Source organism: Castanea sativa, chromosome 5 (assembly GCF_040712315.1).
Source record: "Castanea sativa cultivar Marrone di Chiusa Pesio chromosome 5, ASM4071231v1".
Classification (NCBI taxonomy): Eukaryota; Viridiplantae; Streptophyta; class Magnoliopsida; order Fagales; family Fagaceae; genus Castanea; species Castanea sativa.
In genome coordinates this window covers 349,541-372,653 of record NC_134017.1, presented here as the reverse complement: position 1 = coordinate 372,653, position 23,113 = coordinate 349,541, and the positions used below count along the sequence as shown (strand labels likewise).

Below are 23,113 nucleotides of genomic sequence, written 5' to 3'. Positions count from 1 at the left end.
TAATTAATTTTAATCTGTCTCTTTTTCAGAATTCAGATACACACATGCGAAGCTGAGGATGAATTAGCATATGAATAATAATAAAATGTCAATCAACAGGAGATTTATTAGAAGAGTCATGATCGGAGAGTTTGAGTTGAGAGTCCACAGTCTTCTCCACCTCTTTTCTCTTGTTTTCTTTCTCTTCTTTCCTTTTGTTAATCTCCGCTTCCAATTCCTCTCTCTGCTCAAGCACCCATTAAAAAAAAAAAGTAGTAAATAAACATAGAAATTAGCATATATATGATGTATTTTTGGTATACTCTTATCTCCTGCCTGCATATATGCTTTATGAATAGAAATGAATGAAACATATAAATATGTGCAAATTAAGAATTGAGGAGAGAGTACTAAAAAGAACCTACGTTGAGGGTGTCAGCGACGGGTAGCCTTGTTCCATGAACTGCAGCACGTGTGGGCGGTTTAATTGCCATGAACCGCAGCTGCTCATGTTCATGGTGGCTGACAGGGCCTCGAATCTGAGTCAGAGTCTGAGCCGGCCTCAACAACGCCCCAACCATGACTCTCACTCTTCCCAGCTGCTGCTGCTGCATCTTCTTGTCTTCTATAATCTATACGCTATAGAGAGTCAGCTAGCCTTTTATTATATTAATTAATTGTACTAGGGTATAACCAGAAACTAGTAGAATGAAATGGTAGCGTCTGGAAGTTGAAACGCAATATGTCATGTCAATGTCAAGCTAATTGGAAATTAATTGTTGCATTATTTATTTTAGAGGCATGCAAGCACAGCGGCTACGTGTCTTCAAAATTCATTCATCACGTGGCATCCTCTGTATATCTCTGCTTTGTTATGGAGTGGCATTTGGGCTGGTCTCCATACAAAGTTTACTTGTTTAATAAACCATCTAAGCTCAAGCAAAACAAAATTTCACGGGCAAACTCGTGAACTATAAAACTTGATACAAACAATTTAAATATAGACTTATTTATAAGTTTATATATGTTTACTAAATAAATTCATTATACATATTTTAATAATGATACAACCAACATGAGACCACTATCTATTATTTTAATTTTTTCCTTCTTCCTATACTGACCAAGCACTACTTTAAACTACTAAGTTGAACTTTTTGACTTTTATTAACAAGCCAATTTTGAATATATACTACTTAACAAAGCTTGGTTCATTTATAGAATTACGTTGTGTGAGTGTGACTATGTGGATATATCTTCCAAGTTGCAAATTAAGGGCACAAATTAATTCTAAATGGGTTGTTTGTACTAAGACACTCCATGCAAGGTAGACCGACTCATCAAAAGGATAGGCTCTGCTACTACCTAAACTAATAAGACTTTCAAAAATACAAATCAACCAATAAAAGAGGAACAAAAAAACTATATTATCAATATTGCAATGAGTCACAATTATTAGATTACAAGATCACACAAGACTACTCCTGGATACTTCGTGATGCTACTCTTAGATACTTTGCGAGGCAGAACACATTTACAAACATGAAATTATCATTTCGTTAACCAAGTATGAAATCTAGTTTGTTAGATTATGCATTTGTGTGTCCTTGTAAAGAGTAACTAATTTTTCTATATATACCCCATTATTGGTTTTTACATCTTCTCACAACTTAGAATAAGTAACTTCTTTAATGGCGGATCCTCTTCACTTTCCTCTTCAGTCATGAAGTAATTAATTCTTGGTCCTCTCCCAAAATTGTGGTTGGGCAAGGGATTATTAGTGACGCTAGGCCTTGTAGGCAGTATGAGCACCTTATTATCTATCAAGTCTTGAATTGCATGATGAAGTCCAAAACACTTGTCAGTACCATGGTTAGGGCTTTGGTGGTAGGCACATCTCTTAGTCACCTCAAATCTTGCGGGCAATGGGTTTGGGATTGATCTTGGGTCTAAGGGTATTAGTAACCATTTTGCTTTTAGTTTTTCAAACACTTTACTCATGGACATGTATAACTCATGAAATTCCCTCTTAGGCCTTGGAGGTGGCCCTTGTAATATTGGCACGGGGGAAATAGGAGCAATAAGTTGGTAAGGATTATTTTTGTATATATTAGAAACTTCTGTAGTTTTAGAACTAGCTCCTAAATTCTTTTGAAACCTTGGTGGGTCCTCATTCTTTATAGTGCCATTATTTATTGCATCCTTAATTTGGGTTCCAGCAGTAATCAAAGCTTTAAAATTAGGAAAATACTGGGCAAAAAAATATTTATGGTATACAGGAAATAAGTTTTTTACAACCATGGTTAATTTTTCTTCTTCACTTGGCCTATTCATCATCTGTGCCGCCTTGGACCTCCACTTGGTAATGAAGGTAAAGAAAGATTCTTACGGCTCTTGCTTAGTGGTCTCCAAAGGTCTCCTTGTTACATCCACTTTTATATTGTATTTGTATTGATTGTGAAACTCACGGCAGATGTCCTCCCAACTCCTTACTCTAACATCATTTAGATTGAGGAACCACCTAAGAGCGGCCCTAGTCAAGGTGTTTTGGAACATTTGAGCAAGTAGTTCTTCAGTTGCTCCTAGGGGTTGCATGGCCCTCATATACATCTTCAAATGAGACTTTGAGCAGCCAGTCTCATCAAACTTGTCCAAGGTTGGCATTTTGAGCTTGGGAGGCAGACTCACATCAAGGAAAAGTGAGAGTGGTTGGTAGTCCATGAGGTCCTCTCTCTTGCGAGCTCTCTTGATCATCTCTTCCATCTTGTTTATCCTCTCGTTGATCTTCTTCTCACCCTCCATGGTTGGGGAATTATGGTTAGTCTTGTTCTCCTCTTGGCCCCTTCCGCCATAGTGATGGAGTCTTCAGACTTCCTGTGGCTCGGACTGTGTTGTAGGTCGAATATGGGATTGTGATGTTTCAACAGTGGAACGACTTCTATGCTCACGAGCTTTAATACCATGATGGGAGTAATAGGCTTGGAACTGAAACTACTAGCTTAAGTGTCAGTCTTAGGTTCTTTTTGGAGTCTTCCCTTTAATCTTGACTAGATTCTCCCCAAAGAAAAGGCTCGGTTGGGTCAATCAAAGCTAGGTCCCTATCTACATCAATCAACCAACCAAACAAACACATGCAACAATGAAATTCAATTTTAACATGGAATGGCCTAAGGGTAGGTTCTAAGTCACTACATTGTAGGGTGGGTTTGTTGTTTCAATGTTTCCCATAGCTAGGACGTTACACCTCCCAACTTATAATGTAATCAACATTATGTTGGTCGAAACGACATGGTCTATCCTTTATAGTCAACAAGAAATGATCCAGTGACTTTGGGCTATGAGTTGGTGAGTTCAACATTGGGTATCCAAATCTAATGAAAACCGGTGATCCATGGTTACTACCACCATATGTTGAGATGGGTGCATACATATTTTTTGTTTTGATGGCACACATTATCACAATTGGCCCATCCTTTCTGCTAGTTTTGGATACAAATATTCAAGTGGAAGTCCATGCAATTGCACCTATAAGGAAACATAATTCAGTTGAAGTCTACTTAGGACCAAATTTTGTCTCCACCTTTCCAGCACCAACAAAGCTCCATCCACTGCCCACGGGCCATGGTCCCTCATTACAGATATGATTTAGATCATCCATCAATTCAAAATGAATGAGATAAAAATAGGAATCTTTTCCCACAATAATGGTTGAGCCCCTGATTCTCCATGCAACATTGATAATGTGTTGAAGATGAACTAATGAGAATTTCCTATAGTCTAGAATAAAACCAATTGCACATGAACCCCAAAAGTCATGTTGCATGCTGATTTATATAGGTTCTGCTTCAAGTATTAGTCCATGTCTTGAAAAAGGGACTTCTTCTCCCTCACTTGACTAAGGATCTGTTTCAATTTCGTCAACAAAGAGTTTAGAATTGACTTTTGAGTCACTGCTCTCGGTTAAACCATATTCCCTTGCTGTGAAGTAATCTTCCATGAGAATCAGAAAAAAGCTACAAAAGGCCTAGACTAAAAGAGACACAGAGAGTATATTTAGAGAAAGAAAAAAAAGTAGGGACCACATGGAACAAAAGAAACAAAACAGGAAGAATAAAGTTAGACTAGGACCAAGAAAGGTTGGGAAAAGGAAAGATAGAACCAAAAGAGTAAAAAGTAGCAGACTACTAGAGATTAAGAGCATCCACATCAGTAAATGCAAAGTCTTGCAAAATACAAAAAACCCTTCATTTTACACATTTTGACAAAAAACACACTCACATCAGTGGGTGTAAAATTGTGCATAAATGCATAAGTGCTACAATAACCGTACATATATGCACGGTTACTATAGCACTTGCATTTAATATTTTAGTTATTTTTTCTCTCTCATTGTCTTTGTTTGCTCCCACTCTCACCTCGCTCTCCCTTTTTCTCATTTAATCAAATCATCAAACCATTGCCATGGATCAAATCATCAAACCAACACCGCCGATTACCACCAGCACTGATCTCTCGCCGATTGCCTAACCAAATCATTAGACCAGCATGAAGCTTGATCAAATCGTCGATCACCACTGCCACAAAGCCTCTCCGATTGCCGATCGCCACTGATTTCTCGTTGTTTGTTCAGTGGGTTTCGCGTTGGGTGGGTGATGATTTGGGTTTTAGATTGAATGGGTTGGTTTTCCTTGATGATGTTGGTTGGGTGGGTGATGATGGTGGCTGGGTGTAGAGTAATCGTTGGTAGTGTTGGGTCTGTGAGAGAGAGGGGGTAGTGAGTGAGGAAATAATAAAAAATTTTGAAAGAATGAATATTTTATTTAATAAATGTGTAGAATAAATAGACTGATATGGGTGTTTTGTAAAAATGAATGTGTAAAATAGAAAAAGTAGTTTTTGCGTGCAAAATAGATGGAAAGTTTGCATCCAATGATATGGATGATTTAAGAGTGAAGAGAAATCCACTCCTTGGGCATGCAAAAAGTAGGTTTGAGAATTAAAGGAAAACAGTTGGTGGTTGTAGGATTAAACAACTACGGGTGAGGAGTAATGTGGATGAGATGTGATTGGGAGTGAAAAGAGGTGAAAGTGGAAGGTTCTTTGGGTGAAAACGCCAGCTATCTGTAGGTAGAAGAAGGCTCTCCTAGAGAGAAAAAACATGAAATACTTATGTTCCTCTAGTCTCTGTAAGTTGTGCTATTGTTACTGTTTTTTTAGATAAAAGGTAGAAGATAAAACTCCTTTTCTCCTGTTATTGTTAGTTCCTCGTTTAAACATAACTTCAAATAGGAAAAACTCATATTTCCCATTCTTGAAATGGACTAATATCCACGAAAGTTTTCCTTCTCCTTTTCTTTTTTTCTTGTGAAAATTTAGAGGGAGTTTAAATCTTTTTTGTGTTGAGACTTGAGTACTATCTTAGTGTTTTTCTCTTGCTCTAACTAAATTTTAAAAGGGGAAAATTTGGTTGTTTGTTTGCTTTTGATTTCAAGTTGAAAATTTGAAGGTTTTTTTTTTTTTTTCCAATTTCTTGGGTTTTTGCTTTCTCAACAATCTCCATGACCTCCTCATCTTCTCATTTCCAAATTTCCTTTCATTAACCAGTGGACTAAATTAAGAGTGTGTTTGGTATCAGCTTATAGATTTTAGCTTTTTTAAACTTTTATGTACAACTTTTTAAAATCTCATTTTTTTCATATTTTTTTACTTCTTCAAATTTTTTCAAGATACAAATATCATTTAACATACTTTCAACAAAAAGCTAAATAATCTATTCCCAAATGAACTCTAAATACCTGGCACGTCCAAAATCGGTACGTGCAAAATTACAAAGCCCACAAAGCTCTCTTGTCGGAAAATTGTATCATTACCTCTCATTGGCAATTTTTTACCTGAGCAATATTACCAACAACAAAATTACGAGAATTGGAGATATCAAATATATATATATATATATATATATATATATATATATATATATATATATATATATATCTTAAATAAAACATTTCTATATATACTTCAGGTCAATGTACAAGTGAATAATAATAAAACCCTCAACTTGCCAAAAGAAAAAAGGCATGCCTATTGTGGGAGGTGAGAACCTCCATTAGGTGGAGAAGATATTGATGGGTTATTGATGCTTTGGAAGCCAAGAGCTGGTATGGAAAGGAAATTAGGATAATCCAAACCAAGAGTGTTTGTTCTTGTCGAAGCCACAGGAGTAGTGGCTGCAATTGTAGGTTGAATAGAGGCTGATGCTGAAGAAGAATCCCTCTCAAATGCCAAGGGTGGACTAGGAAGACCCATGTGGAGTTGAGGAGCAAATTGCCTGCCATTTACTAACAATTCCATACGAAGGCGAAGATTCTCTCTCTCCAAAGTAGCATTCCGATGGTGCAGAATCTGGCGCTCTACCTCCCATGACATTCGCTCAACCTCCTGACTTCTTAGGGGCTTAGTTAGGCTAACAAAGTTCATTCTTGAAATTCCTGATGGGTACATGTTCAGCTCAAAAGGAGCCCCGCCCTCAAAAACTGTAGTCCCTGGCTGATTTTCATGGAAGTCGCTCCAACTACGTTTCCTATGACCTTCGGACAGTCCATCCTATAAGAATATGGGTTTGGGGAAGCCCCAAAATTAAATAGTGAGCCATGAGTCAAATTAAAAACAAGACAATATAAATTTTACAACTTTTTTTTTTTGTACAGTATATGAGATGTCAAATTGTGAATGGTGTCTGTAAGTATACATATTAAGGATAAGGGGTTGTTTGGATTTATGTTTTCCATCACTCATAACTCTGTTTCCATCATCCATAACTCAAAATAAGCGGTTCCCATGAAAAAAGAAGTCTGTTTGGATTTGTTTCCTGTTTTTGTTTTCATCACTTAATTCTCTGATTTTTGAGTGATGAGTTATGGAAACTGAAAATATATTTTAGGTGTTTTCAGTTTCTAATGACATTTTGGTGATTAAACACACATTGCGGGACCCACTAGTCAGAGATCAGCCGCAACTTTTGACCTTTTTTTTTCTTTTTTTCTTTTCTCACTGGGTTCGGTGAGTTTGCGTCTTCATTTTTTCTTTTTCCTTTCACACTAGTCTTCTTCTTCTTCTTTTTTTCTTTTTCCTTTCACACTAGTCTTCTTCTTCTTGGGTCTGGTCTGGTCTTCTTCATCTTGATTTTTTTTTTCCCTTCTTCATCTTTTCTTTCCTTTTGACACGACTTCATATCCAAATCCAACATCATACCTTCACACGGAGCTCAGACCCTCCATCTTCTCCATCCTTCATGACTCCACCAATGGCACCATCATCTTAGTCTCAGACCCATTAATCTCCAAAATCAAGGAACAAACTTTTCAATTCAAACAATACCCACAAACTTTTCAATTCAAACAATCTCCACAATCTTTGACCCACACTACTTTGTTTTTCTCTCTCTTTCAGTTTCATATTTTTCATCAATGGCGTCACTCGACGCTCGTCGCTCGTCAATCTGGCTTTGTTGCTCATCAATGGCGTTGCTCGTCACTAGTGGATGATTGTCGGCTTTTTTAGTGGAAGCAAAGAGAAAATCATAGAAAACGAAGGGAGAAAAACAGGGGAAAAACAAAAGAGAAATGCAAAGAAAAAAAAGAAAAAAAAAAGAGGAAAGTAGTGGTCTGACAGGGGTCAGTGTGTGGGTCCTAGTGCTTTTAGATTTTTTGGTTGAATACATATCTTTGTGATATATGACAAACGGGTAGTTTTAGGAAATTTGGGTATTTTAAGTGATGAGTGATAGGTGATGAGTGATGAATGACAAAAATTGAGTGAGGAGAGATAAGTGATGAAAAAAAAAATCCAAACACCCCGGCCCCTAAGTTTTCATTGGAACTAGTTTAAAACTCCAAATCCATATAATCACTAAAAGGTAGTCACTGTTAGGCTGGCATTAACCGAGTGTCCAAATGTTGGGATGTAAGTTAAAGTTGTTATTAAGTTAGTTCTATTAGTTGAAGTTAGTTAGAGCGGCTATAACAAATACAGTTGGTTTTAATTCTGTCATAGCACTTGTAGGAGCTCGGTGATACTCTTTTTATGTTAATCATTTACTCTACTAAGTATAAATAGGAAATAACATAGCACTTTGTTATGTATTACTCTAAAATCTAAATGAGAAAATTTAGTCCTTTAATTAAACAAAAATATTTTTTTGAATTATTATCCTATACATGAAATTTTTAACTTTTTGAACGAAAGGTAGAATAATTTGAATTCAAAAAATTTGTTTTGATACCATAAAAATTACTATTCTTCTAAAAAAAACTAGAAATGATAAATTTTATTATTTAACTATTAATCCAACATTAGGAAAACTCTAACTCGGCAAGAACAATGTGAAGACCATAGGAATTAGGATATGGGCCATTTGGCTAAGAAGGCAAAGGATAGGTGTTTCCACAACCATTACCTCAGCCTCCACAAGAGCACTGTGGTCCTCAGGAGCAACGGTCGGATCCTCCAAAATTGTGGCGGACAGCTCACAATCCTTGTCCCACTGCTGTTGGGTTGTCTCTCGAGCTGACAAGCATCCACGCTTAGATGCATCTAAAGAGGTGGCAATCCCTTTTTTCTTACCATCAAATCTAGACTTCTACATTTAAAAAAAGAAAAAGAAATAACAAGTATATCAATTGATTGAAACATAAGAACCACTTATGAAACTCTAATACAATTGTGAGATAGTATATTAGTGTCCATTTGAGAACAGCTTATTTAGCTAAAAATGAGAATTTATTCTAAAAATACTGTAGATAAAAGTTAAAATTAACTGAAATAGTACAGTAGAACTATTGAATAGCAGCAAAAATAAGCTAAATAGTAAAATAAGCTAGTTTTCTAAGCCAATACCAAACGCAACTTAAGTCATGCGGGTTATTAAAGTTGACCTGTAAATTAGAAGGGTTGATTTTCTTATCACCAGCCATTGGTTGATCTGTTGAAACATCTTCATCTAGAAAATCATCCTTATAAGGAAGTGATGCATTCTTGACCACTGCTTCAAAATAGGAGTGGCAATCCTTCTTATCATTCTCATAAATTAGCTTGACCCCAAACTTCTTCACTTGGAAACCACCACTTATGCGTATTGAATACTCCACTTCATCTCCGGCTTCAAACAGATGTGGCATGTGATGCAGCGGTACAAATTGCAACCACATATGTTCTTGACATGGTATTACACGACTTTTTTTTTGTTGACACTGCCACTCAATGCCCTTGGTTCTATTTTTGAATTTATAGGAAACAGTGAATCCGTGAATATCATGAAAGCTGCTTGCAAATATAGCACATAGAAACCATCCTCGAATCTCTTGCTTCACTAGTGAGGGCACAACAAAAGATAAAATTGATCCCTTACTCACCACCAGGGCGTCAAACCAGTTTGGAAACTCACCTCCAGGGCGGAAAACACTAAAACTATCGGTTGCAATCAATTCCTAATACATTAAAATCATTAGTAATGAATTCTGGTCCAAAAACCAAATTTGATCAAACAAGAATAGAGACAAGAGAGATACGTTGAGAAGCTTGTTTTTTGGGTTACTAGTACGATTCTTCTTGAGCACTTTGGAGCAGCCAAAACATTGCAGCTGTTTTGATAGTTCCCAATTTACATTTAGTCCAGTAAAAATCCATACAAGGGACGTGGTGTTGCTTGCATCCATCGCTTGTAAACCTGTTGGAAGCTCATCAAGTGATTGAAATCTTCTGCATAGGCTCAAATCAAGACTCGTGAGTTGATTAAGGAAATTGAATGTAACTTGCAAACGACTTGGATAGATTTTACTAGCAAGCGAACTCGAATGATCAAGTTTCTCTCGGACTTCATTCGCACCAAAAAAAATTATAAAATTTGAAAGTATTTTAAAGTCCTTTCGAGTTCTGAGATAACGTCCATCTTTTTCTCTCATGGAGAAAATACCACGATAAAAAACTTCACCTGCCCAACTGCTTGCAACAATCATAAATTCTAACGGGTTTGGCAGGGATAAATACACCTATACAATGATTGTAGACAAATTAGTACATGAAAAATAAAAGTAGTGACTATTCATTATTAACCAGAAAAAAGCATACAATCATTTTGTTTGCTACATTTAAACTTAATCATACAGGGACGGACCCAAAATTTTAAGTTAGTAGAGACCAGAGTATAAAAGAAAAAAAAAAACTTCAAATAACCATCCATATAGTATTAAAAAAATTATAAATACACAAAACTGTTGTTTCTAAATACATTGAAATGCAATCATCTACCAATAAAGACAAAAACAAAAACAAAATAATGTTTTTTTTTAATACTAGGCTGGCTAAGATTTTGTTTTTCGAAGTTAGAGCATTCACAGTTTTGGTGGTGCTAAAAATTTTAGTTTTTAGTATCTCAAAAAAATATTTTATCTATTTTAACACCTCACTTTACAATACACCAAACATTAAATGTTCTATTTTTTTATAACTCCATTTAAAATAATATAAACAACTCATTAAAATAATAAGGAAGATAGAGAATTTGAGTTTTTTAATTGAAAGAAGAGATTTAATCTTTATAAAATATTAGATTTTATTTTTAACAACTTGCTAAAGTCAACTGGTATTTATACTAGTTTATTGTAGTTGCAAAAAATTTAGCTTTAGCTTCTCTAATAAAACATGATTTTTTTGTTCTTTGGTGGTAAAATAATTTTTTTGCTAAAATACAATCATAATTGTGAATATTTTCTAATAAGGAAGAAGGAGATCCAAATATAAAAATGAAATATAGAATGAACCTGCATTAATTTTTTAGCAATTTCTTTCAAATTTACTAGATACCTTAAATTCTCTTATAAAATCAAAATTATGTTAGCATATCCTATCTACCATCTAATTTCAAAGCAAAATATAAAAAATCTTCTTTGAGAACAAAAAAGATATATAGGGCTTTGGGGAAAAAATGATGAATGAATGACTACCACAGTAGGAGAAAAAAAATTGAGAGAAATGCAAAAACCAAACAATTTGACCCAAAAATAATAATTAACATAGAGAATTTGATTTTTTTTAATTGAAAGAAGAAACATAATCTTAATAAAATATTATATTTTATTTTTAACAACTTGCTAAAGTCAACTGGTATTTATACTAGTTTACTATAGTTGCAAAAAATTTAGCTTTAACTTCTCCAATAACACATGATTTTTTTTGTTCTTTGGTGGTAAAATATTTTTTTGCTAAAATACAATCATAATTGTGAATATATATATATATATATATTTAGTTTTTGGGTTAGATAGTTGCTATTTGGCTTCAGCTAGCTAGACTAATTGGGAAGAAGGAGGTCCAACTATAAAAATGAAATATAGAATGACCTAATCATATATCAATATGTAATTTTACATTTTTCAATTCCTGAAAATTATTTATTAATAATTTTGTATTAATTTTTAGCGATTTCTTTCAAATTTACAGGATACCTTAAATTCTCTTATAAAATCAAAATTATGTTAGCATATCCTATCTACCATCTAATTTCAAACCAAAATATAAAAATCTTCTTTGAGAACAAAAAAGATATGGATGGCTTTTTTGGGAAAAAAATGATGAATGAATGACTACTACATTGGGAGAAAAAAAAAATTGAGAGAAATACAAAAACCAAACAATTTGACCCAAAAATAATGCTTTTAATTTAACTCTTTCGAATTCCATGTCTATGGTTTGAATTCCACCTCCCTACATATCCACTTTCTATATAAAAAAATTAAAATTAAAATTAATTCTATCAAATTATCCTCCATTATGTTTTACCCCAAGAATATACATAGACATATTAGCCTTCACTTTTTTCTTCTTCTTTTTTTTTTTTTTTTTTTTATAACTGAATTTAGTAAATTAACTAGGAAAAAATACAGAAAATTGAAAGAAAGTTTTTTTTTTTTTTTCAATCCCAACCTTTCAACATTTTCTAGTCAAGAAAATAGAATCACTAACAATATTAATCCAAAAATTTTCTTCTTTTGCCAAGGCTATTTCTAGCAAGAAAATGGAAGAACATGGGCAAGGGCCTTTGCTTCAACGAGCATTGTAGGTAGTATTAAGGGTTTGTTTGGATACCGCTTATTGCTGAAAACTAAAAAACGAAAATACTGATGCAAAATAATTTTTAAATGTGTGAATAGTGTTGTAGAACCCAATTTTAATAAAAATTTTGATAAATTTAGTACTTGTGGGTTCCGTGAACAATGCACAGAACCCATTAAAAAACGCAGATGTCAGCTTCAACGCAGACGTTGGCGTATCCAAATGCTCTCTAAGGACCTATAAGTACTAGTGGTTCTTGGACACTTCTTAAGGTGGTTCAACTCTTTGATGCACAAAACCACCAAACTTTATGTATTTATTAACTAAAAAGTATTCTCTCCCTTTATCTAGGAGTTTCTTTAGAATCTTTTTAGACCTACTTAATTCTTTCTTTTCTCTCTAAAAAAAAAAACAACTTAAATTATTTTCTTTTCTTTTTTTCTTTTTTCTTTTTTCTTTTTTTGTTAAGAAAAAACAACTTAATTAATATATATATATATATATATATATATATATATATATATATATATAAGTAGAGACCTTATGTGGGAAAGTATGAGGTTCTGCCAAGTGGCGTATTCTATATAAAGAGAATTGAAACATTCTCAAGTATTACATTAGAGATAAGAACAATTTAAATATTGACTTTTTATTTCATTTTAGTTCATTGTTTCAAGACTTTTTTAATTAAAAAATGAATATTTTTTGTATCATTTGGTTCAATGATTCAAGACATATTTGTTTTTGTCTAATTAAATCAATCAATACACACACACACACATATAAACAGATACATCATGTGGGAAAGCATGAGGTTCTGCCAAGTACCATATTCTATGTAAAGAGAATTGAAATATTTTCAAGTGGCACATTAGAGATAAAAACAAATTAAATAATAAATTTTTATTTCATTTTGGTTCATTGTTTCAAGACTTTTCTAATTAAAAAATAAATATTTTTTGTATCATTTGGTTTAATGCTTCAAGACTTTTCATCTCTCGCATATACACACAAAACTCTTTGGATTTTAATATATGCACCATTTTCACCTCTTGCACTTCTACCCCTTTGTATATACCTACCCATAACCCTTCATGCCATACCATGTCAACTACACACAGACCAAAAAACGATATCATTTACCTTCAATTTTTCAACAACACTTACCTAGCTCTACCTAGCTCTAATATTGTTTCATCTAATTCTAACCCGTATGAGTTCGCTACAACCAAAGAATAGGGTCTTGCATTTTATATTGAGTGACAACAACAATTACGATTTTGATATTAAGGTCGGAAGTTGTAGATTTGTGGGCTTTGTAAATGATGTAGATGTGATTAATTGTAGGTGTTTGAAATGTTTATTTTGTTTTAGAATTAAAGAGAAAAAGAAGATTCATTCTATATCAACTTTTATTCTATAATGTTCCTCCAAATATTTTTTTTTCTCTCATTACTTCAATTGAATAATTATAATGGATATGTGTTTGCAATTTATAATTGTTACTTTTTATGATGAACTCATTACCAATAAAGTTCTATAATAATTATGCTATAATGCATATACAACATTCTTCAAAATTATCTTACATAATATATTACAATATTATCCGTGCATCACACGGGTAACTTACTAGTTTTAGATAAATATAGAATACTTTAGAAGTATCATAAATGCATACTCCCCTAGATATACCATAAATGATTATTCCCTCCTCTCACATAATAGTGGGTTCCGCTATTAAATTCATGATAGCTAGAATGCACAATTCATGTAAGAGAAGTGAGTATATATTTATGGTGCTCTTGGAGTATATATTCTATAATTTTCCCTTGATTTTTGAATGAGAATTAAATGTTTTTTTATAAATTTTTTAAATTTTTTTTACAATATATACTATATAAATAACTTATTATAAGTACTAAATAAAAAAATAATAACTTTAAAGAAGAAAAATCAGAGGCCGGGGTCGATCGCCTTCCTTAAAATTTTTTGGGTTGAACCTTCCTTGAAATCTATACACAATCAGGTGCTATTTGGATTCATGATTTCCATCACCCATAACTCTGTTTCCATCACCCATAACTCAAAATAAGTGGGACCCACAAAAAAAAAAAAGTCTGTTTGAGTTTTTTTTCTGTTTTTGTTTCCATCACTCAATTCTCTGATTTTTGAGTGATGAGTTATGGAAACTAAAAACACATTTTGGGTATTTTCAATTTCCAAAGCTTAGTTTCCAATGGCATTTTTGTAATTAAACAGCCTCTAAGGGTCCCATGTCAAAGTAACATCACACCAGGCGCGCCTTTTCATGAATCTCTTCAATGGCTCTCTTCACTAAACTCACTCTCATCTCCATTCCAGTAAGAAGCTCTCCCTGGCCTCACCTCCTCACGCAAGATCACCGATCGGAGCTTAGCCAACCCGCGCCGCTAGGTCAAATATACTTTATCAACAAAAAAAAAAAAAAACATGGGTACCAATTTCTCAAACCCAGAAAATCAAACCCATAAACACATGAATTAGATCATACACACTAACACAGAAACACAAATCCACAAACATATTCACCATGGGTCTTAGGTCGTTGCCACTGAGCATGTCGAATTTTCTATTAGGGTCCGAGCTCAATTGGCTTTTGGAGCAACTGTCGCAGATCGAATTGAACGGCGTCGTCGCGAGGTACGAGAACCCGCCGACTTCAAAGTCGGCAATCGAGTCGATTCCCATGATCAAAATCGATGAGACCCAAGTAGATGTATACTCCCTTGGCTTTTGATTCGAAATTCTTGCCCACTCTGATCATACACTAACCCATAAACTTTTCTCTCCTTAATCTTGTTTTTGTGTGCTTTCTCATCAGCCAAGCACTAACGGAGGTATCCACAAGCACCATAAACAAAACAAAAAAAGGTGGGAGATCGGTGCTGGGTTGAGAAGGTGGGAGATCAACGCCAATCAACGCCGCTATACGTCGAAGGTGGGAGATCGGCACCGCCACTGCACCGATTGGCACCGCTGCTACACCGATCAACACCGATCGTCTTCTCTCTTACCTAGGTTAGGGTTTGTGTTGGAAGAGTAATAGTGCAATGGTAAAGGAGAAGAAAATGAAATGAAAAGAGTTGAGGGAGGCGGGTAGGCTAACTATACTCACAGACATGGTGCTCAAGCAATGGGTCCCACAAACAGTAGAAATATTTAAGTGATGTGAAGTGAAAACAAAAACCAAACGGGTGGGTATTAGAAAATTGGGGTATTTTAAGTGATGAGTGATGAAAAAAAAAATCCAAATAGGGCCTTAATCTCTGGCCTCATGAATCTTGACCAAGCTATCAGTTGGCCCATATAAGATGAAGTGGCGTCACATGTATCCACCTCTCACAAAGGGGATGCATAATAGATTTCTCCATATAGATCCTTTAGGACCTTGAAGTAGGCATTGGTGATTCCTAGGAATATATTCGGTGTTCTCTTTGGGACATAGGAATGAAGGACAACACCACGGTGCAAGTACTTTACACAAATCTGTTTCCCCACCCAAAAGAAAAGTTCTGAATCAATATCAATTTGAATTCAAAAGATAAAAACACGTTAAGATGAAAACAAATACTTTCATGCCTTGTCTCTCCAATCTTCTAGTTCTTTTAATCCCCACCATTCTGGTATTTATTCTTTTACTAATCTACTATAAGTCATTTAGATAGGATTCATGTTTGCATAATGCTTCAACTGTTTGAGCCATCACCAAGTACTAGGGACAATGAATTACGTAGATGATAGAAAGTTTCCAGAAAAGCATGTGGGATTATACTAACCTTAACATTGTCATTAACTGGTGGAGGAAGCCCCTTGGAAATGTCAATACCAGCCGGGAGAAGAAACTCCATGTCGTGCAGGAACTGCAGGTCCCGCGGGATGATCAGTCTCATTTTGCTGATTTTTCTACCAAATAGAAGCTCTGCAACCCGACAAATTTCGCCGGAAAGCTGGTAGAGATTTTCACAGTATTCAAGATTCGGTCCAATTAGTTCCAGTGGTTGTGAAAGAAAAGGATGATGAGTTACTGCACTCTCCAAGTGCCTTCGCTTCCCCTGAACACCACCTTTGGTGAAATCCTGCAATGAGTTGAGGCAAAAGTCGAATCATCGACATCCTTGTTAGTCGTTAATGTTTAATCCGGCAATGATTTAATGTTTAATAAATCAAGGGTCTAAATTTTGCCACCTCATTTAAAACTCATTTAATTTAGTTTAACCATAGTTAAATGTTTATCATGGTTAGATTTTAAATGAGGTAGACCTTAGATTTTTTATTCTAACTTTAAATTATGACCTTGAAATAGAGAGTTATTTCAATTTGAAATTGAGAGAATCCAAATCCCAAAAGCCTATTTTCATCAGACAAAAGAGAGGAAGAGAAGAGACCTTCTGCAGGAAAAGCTTTCTATTAAAACAGAAACTTGCCATTGGAACTTCAGAAGATATACGATGCGTTAAAAGTTTTCTGATAAAACCGACACTTCCCAATGGAACTTCAGAAGACATACGGAGTGAATAACATGTTAATGGCGATTTGAATCCAAAGCTCGGTACCATGCCTAGCTTTGTGCAGCCAGAAAGGTTTACACGAGACTCTAAATTGAAAATACCTGGGGGAAGCTTCCAAAGGTTTTTACAGTCTTTAAGATCCAAAGTAACTAGCTTGCTAAGATCTATAACAGACTCGTGAACCTCAACCAAATTAGTACAATCATTAAGAAGCAGCACCTCCAGATTATCTATGCCTGAGAAATCTGGTGTTCTTCTTAGGTGGTAGGAATGACTGACATCAAGAAATTTCAACTTTTTCAGAATCTGTTCCCTCACACAAAAAAGGAAATACAAAATTAATATCCATATGAATTCAAAATATCAAAAAACAGAAATAATATGAGCAAGAATATACACACACATACACACTTGCATACCTTGGTTCCCGTCCAAAGTTCTATCAAGCTACTATAGGGCATGTAAAGAGCAACAAGATTTTCCAAGTACAAGTCTGCTGGTATGGATTCCATAGGGAACCCATACCATTCTAGATATCTTAGCTTCTTGGAAGGACATTGGAAGTTCCCCTTCAAGCGTGCATAATTTAGTTGAAGCACTCTTAGCTGATGCATCTTCGAAAAGGCTTTGGCATCAACTTGCAAATCGTGAACCCCGGGACAATTTAGCATGATGCCTTTAACTAATTTTCTTTCCTAATAGAACAGAACATTGTGCAAAAGTCATATTTTAGGGAAATTGTAATTTACATGCATAATTGCATATATATATATAGATATATATATATATATATATATATATATATATATATATATATAAGCACACCACTGTGTATAAAACAGGGTAGCGTCCTATTATTGATTGTGATGCAAAGGCAAAGTGACTCTACAACACACAATTTGAGAAACAGGTACTATGTCTACGGTTCTTCTAGTGGTGTGCAATACAGTAAGTTAATCATCTTTTATTTCTCTAAATAAGGTAAGTTGGCCCTAAATTCTTATCCAATCAACATAAGCATCTGAATCTTACCTCGTCATGTTCCAATACATCAAGGACATCCTCATGATTCCATAGTCGGCTGTGTTCTCTGCGGGCAACTTCTCTACCCATGTCTCTAATCATATCATGCATTGTCAACCGGTTCGAGCAATCAAATGCTACAAGACATTGACGGACCAAAACCCCTAGATTTCTTTCAAGGCCTAAATATGAGTCTCGGAGTATTTTGAAAGCATACTTTTTTTCCATGCCAACAATGAAGCATGCAAGATCTAGAAACAGCTCTTTCTGTGTGTCACATAGTGAATTAAAACTCACCATAAGCTTCTCTTGAATTTCTTTGTCAGGTGTTCGTTCTAATGTATCCAATGTATCTTTCCATTCATTTATGCTCTTGTAAGACAAATTGGAACCCAAAACTGTAAGCACCAATGGAAGCCCTCCAGCATAACCGATTACTTGCTCTGACAACTCTGCATAATTTTCATTAGGATGGTCTTTTTCAAATGCATGCCAACTGAAGAGCTTAATAGACTCATGGTAATCCAAAGTCGGTGGCATATATATCTTAGACTCATCCACCTTAGCCAATTTGAGGATAGACTTATCTCTTGTTGTAATGATAATTATACTTCCTGGCTGAAAATTACTTCGCCTAATGGCCAATTTATCTAATTGGTCCTGGTGATCCACATTATCAAGAACAAGAAGAACCCTTTTACACCATGCTCTATCTTTCAAAATCGTAATTCCTTGATCAACAAGTGTTATTTTTTTATTGTCCTTTGCATGGATGTTGGAGAGAATTTTCTCCTGTAAATGAATCAGACCTTCTGGGTGCTTAGAATCTCCTCCTACATTTGCAAGAAAGCAACTTCCATCAAAGTTTCTTTGTAGTTGGTTATATATAGCTTTGGCAATTGTTGTTTTACCAATGCCGCCAATCCCCCAAATTCCAACCATGCAAACTTCACTTGAACTACTACTTAATAGCTTATTGAGTTCCTGCACTCGAGACTCAATCCCAACTGGATAGGATGCAACAGTAAGGTGTGTCATCTCATTTAGTTTGCTGACAATGTCTTCAATAATTTCTTCTATTAATTTTGACTCACAACTACCAACATGTTTCCACCATAAAATAGAAGTCAGTGATAATTTAATAAGATGAAACTAACCTAGAAAACATAATAAATCAGCAAAATCCCACAAAATGTAATTGGTTATGTGTATTTTTGGATAACGAATAAACTACTTCAAAAGTAATGGACAAAATTTTTCTTCAAACCAGTTTGGAAGATCTCCTCCAACCCATTACACAGTGACTAATAAAATCATCCGTGTGTATAGACAAAGTTTAGCTCCAAACCAAATGAGAGTTATTTCCTTAGACTCATTACATGGTACTTTATAAAACTATCCATGTATATTATTTAAACAAATCACATAACTTATTAAAAAAGTCATAAGACTAAAATTACACATGAATAATCTCTTCAATCATCTTATAACGAGTTGGAGAAAAATAGCTCTAAAATTATTTGAAACTACATTATTTTCTCATGTGTATTATTTAAACAAGTTATATTATCACATTAAAATAAGCTATACGACTAAAAGTGCATTTAAATTGTTTTATCAATCACCAAGTAGTTTGGTTCGAAAATTTTCCTCTCAACTGATTTCAGGGACTTTTTTTTTTTTTTTTGGAAAATTAATTGACAATATAAGAAGAAAGGGATAGTGCATATATTCGGTACTATGCGGCACATTTTCGGTATATATCTTTTGTACACCTATGATAATAATATATTATATAATATTGAATCCTATTCAAAATCAACAGTGTAAAATATAAATGGGAGAAAAATATTGTATGTGTCGATCTCATAAAACTCATATCTCACTAAGAGCACTAGTATTGGCAGTGCTAAAAAGTTATATTGTTTTTTTTAGCACCACCAAATACCAAAATGTGACTACATTGGTGGAGCCAAAGTCGATCATATTTTTTTGCTCCACAGCTACAGTGCACAGTTACTTTTGATTGTGCACTGTCTGTGCACTGTACCTCATATGTAAAAATATATATATTATTAAATTGTTGTGTTCACATTACTTTTTAATAATAAAAAATCTTTTTTGGTTGTGTTCACACTACTTTTTAATAAATTTTTTATATTATTTAATCAAATAGCTAAAAATATAGATACATTGATGTATTAATGTTGGGTGTATTGTAAAGTGAGAAGGTAAAATAGATAAAAAATTTTATGGCTTGTGGATGCTATAATATATGCGTCTCATGAGAAGCGCTAGTGTGCAGGGGCGACTCTACCCTTTGTTCCAGAGGTTCAAATGAACCCCTGACTTCAATTTGTTTTTTTTTAATATTTTTTTGCTAATTTAATACTTTAATTTATTCTTAAAAATATTATTTTTCACACCCTGCCTTAAATTTTTTACACCCTTATTACAAGTATTTCCAACTCTAAGAATAAGAGTAAGTGTTTGTGAATAATAAGTGTCACTCTTTATTATGTATTTATATTATATGCGTGTGAGTTTGTCAAATATTGATTGTGTGCATTACTTTTTGTTATGATGTTATTTATGTAAATAATGATGTGTGTGGAAGTATGTGTGTATAATATAAATATAAGGGAAATGTTTGATACTACTTTCATAAGAAATATAACAATTGTCCTAAGGGCACCCATTAACATGGTCCTAAATATAAAATAACTTTATATAATTTAGTAATAGAGAGGGTTTGTTGCATGTGTGTGTATTGTTATCATGTTATAATAATTTTTTGTTATAAAGTCAAAAAAGTTCAAGAAGAAATTTGTATAGTTAGTGATTGTTTAAGTATTTGATTGGTTAAGTAGACACGTAATGTATTATTCCTATATGAATGAGTGTAGTTGTGTGCATCAATATTTTTTTTTTTTTTTGATACATGTGCGTCAATAATTAATAAAAAGTCAATGAGTTAAGTTTATTCATTTAGCTTAAAATATTTTTATAAAAATAAAGACAAATAGATAATAACAACTACATAAAAATAAAAATATTAGACAAACTTAAAATAACATGGTCATAGCTACCCACAAGGACAATAAATACTCATAATGAACTATTATGTAACAATTCAAAATTTGAAAATTTGTAAAAAGAAATTGTAAAACTTTTTTGTTTTTTTTATAACACAATATATTTTAAGTCTTCTTTTTATTAAAAAAAATTTCATTCAAGTTTTGTTCGTGACTCCTAAACAAAATTTTTAAAGCTGCCCCTGCTAGTGTGCTACATTTTTACAAGCAAAAAAATGAATTACCGATGTGCAAGATTTTGCGAGTCCCAGCCAGACAAGCTTGCAGCCTTAGTCAAAGCAGCCCTCCACCTGTCCACCTTGCCTACCCCAAAACGCTTCTCATGCCTGACAAACGCTTTCTCTAAACGATTCTGATTTCGAAGGTGGGAAGGATCAACCTCGTAGAAAACGGGCAGCACAATTTGTTGCAGATTCCGTCTGCATTCCATGATCTTCCCCAGCTCTTCGAGACACCATCTCGAATCAACATAGTTTTCCGAAAAGACTATAACAGCAATCCTGGACTTCTGTATTGCCTTCTCTAGCTCGGTCCAGATATCTTTCCCTCTCTTAAGCTTTCTGTTATCTTCAAAGCTGTGAATCCCGCTCCGTTCCAACGCGGCAAATAGGTGGTCGGTAAACTTATAGCGGGTATCTTTGCCACGGAAACTGACAAAGACATCGTAACTCCATGCTTGGTTGGATGAGGATGAAGAAGAACAGGTTTCTTGGGCCATGAAGGCAGGACAAATTGATGAAGACCACTGGAGTCTGCACTGTGGGGGAATAATAAACACTCAAGTAGAATACAAATACAAATATACGAACTTTGGAGTTTGGAGTAAATGACCTAATCTTAAAGCCAATTGGGGTCTCCCTAGGATCCCTAGAGAAGAAGCATAGCTAAGCTTTTTGAAGCTCAAAAGATATCGAAGAAGGTCCAGAAAAACAAGGTCCTAAATCTTAGCTGAAAGGCCAACTGCCATTCCCTTGTAGATTCAGATAGCCTTTCGTTATCTTGACTTTCATTGCCTTCGGCCAGACCTACCAGTTTAGACAATACTACAGACCCTGCGACCCTCACGTATACGGTCTTTTTTCTGTGTATGCAGATCAAATTGTAAGCTACTCCTGCGTGAAAGGGGAGCCATTTGATGTGTGAGTGTGACACCCAATTCTTAAACTTTAACAAATATATTTGATGATGATCCAAAAAAGTCATTATTTTTTAAGAACATGCAAAATATATATATATATATATATATATATATATATATATATATATATATATATATATATATATATATCATGCAACTGTCAAATCAGTATCAGTATTCAGACTTTTCTAAAATGAATGGAACTAATAAAATATTAGATTTTTTTTAATGTTTATGTTATTTAAATCTAATACATTAGGTTAATTTACTTAGGTTAATATTTGAGCGCATAAAATATATAAATTTTTAAATATTAATATTTTTATAAAAATATAAATAAATACATATATAGGTCCTCAAAAAAATTTTAAAAAAAACATATATAGGTCAAACTGAAACGACTATCAATAAAACATTGACTAGTTGTGTATATAGCAAAATATTCCTAATGTTAAAACTTAAAAGTAACAATAAAACTCTCTTTTATTGAGAACTTTTTTTTGTATTCTACTTGAGTGTTTATTATTGTAGTTGTTGGGTGGTCTTCCTCATCAAAGTATCTCCGGTGGCTTTTTTAAATCTAATTGTAGTAGTTGGGTGGTTTTCTTCGTCAAAGCATCTCCAGTGGCTTTTATAAAGCCAATTTTAGAGAGAAAACACTTGAAAAATCTACTCCAATAGCTTCTCTATCTCCATTTTTTAAATTAGAATTGCTACAGTACTTCTCTACAAGTAGAGAACACTGTAGCAATTACTATAACACCTCTAAACAATATTCTCCCTTAAAATAATACCCGGTTGAACAAAAAAATAATTCTTTCTCTCTCATTCCTTTTCTCTTTCGTTCTTCACTCTCTCGTGCTTCTCAATCTCAACAGTTACAAACTAAAACATACCACAATCAAAACAAAAACACAAAACTCAATCGAAAGATTTGAAACACAAAAACAATCTTTCTCATAAGCCTAATGAAATCTGAACAATAAAATAAAACTAATCAAACCAAAAAAAAAAGACACATGTAGAACACCAATCTCCATTTCTCTGCCAGTGATCTATGTGTGTATGAGAGAGAATTTGTTTGTGTGAGATAGAGGGAGAGAAATTTGTGTGTGTGTGCGTGTGTGTAAGAGAAAGAGAAAGAAAGAGAGAGGGAGAAGTGGAGATATGTTCTAGAGATATGATCCAGAATGAACTAGAAAAAGAAAAAAAAAAGT

The 23,113-nt window shown here is 34.0% G+C and overlaps 1 protein-coding gene across 4 annotated transcripts; it reads right to left on the bottom strand.

The window, feature by feature from the left end:
- LOC142634343 (disease resistance protein RML1A-like) lies at nucleotides 1-21,643 on the bottom strand. Of its 4 annotated transcripts, none has more exons than XM_075808639.1 (10): nucleotides 20,983-21,643; nucleotides 17,673-18,759; nucleotides 17,060-17,335; nucleotides 16,518-16,946; nucleotides 15,909-16,208; nucleotides 9,549-10,028; nucleotides 8,916-9,467; nucleotides 8,438-8,620; nucleotides 405-611; nucleotides 1-223 (listed from the first exon to the last, which is right to left on the bottom strand). In XM_075808639.1, the coding sequence occupies exons 1-10, from the start codon at nucleotides 21,474-21,476 to the stop codon at nucleotides 89-91; spliced, it is 4,143 nt and encodes a 1,380-aa protein (XP_075664754.1). In that variant the 5' UTR covers nucleotides 21,477-21,643; the 3' UTR covers nucleotides 1-88. The 4 variants fall into 4 exon arrangements, 3 of the variants coding, with proteins under 3 accessions (XP_075664754.1, XP_075664753.1, XP_075664755.1); XR_012844123.1 differs by having other exon boundaries at nucleotides 124-223; nucleotides 405-618; XM_075808638.1 differs by lacking the exons at nucleotides 1-223; nucleotides 405-611 and adding an exon at nucleotides 6,017-6,585.
- Between the last annotated feature and the right edge of the window lie 1,470 nt (nucleotides 21,644-23,113).

Excerpts from the sequence above, each read along its gene's own strand:
- LOC142634343 (XM_075808638.1), bottom strand. The coding sequence starts at position 21,476 with ATGGCCCAAGAAACCTGTTCTTCTTCATCCTCATCCAACCAAGCATGG. Across the intron at positions 18,760-20,982 it reads TCGCAAAATCTTGCACATCG|TTGTGAGTCAAAATTAATAG; the intron begins GTAATTCATTTT and ends ACATGTTGGTAG. Across the intron at positions 16,947-17,059 it reads AACTTTGGACGGGAACCAAG|ATTCTGAAAAAGTTGAAATT; the intron begins GTATGCAAGTGT and ends GTGAGGGAACAG.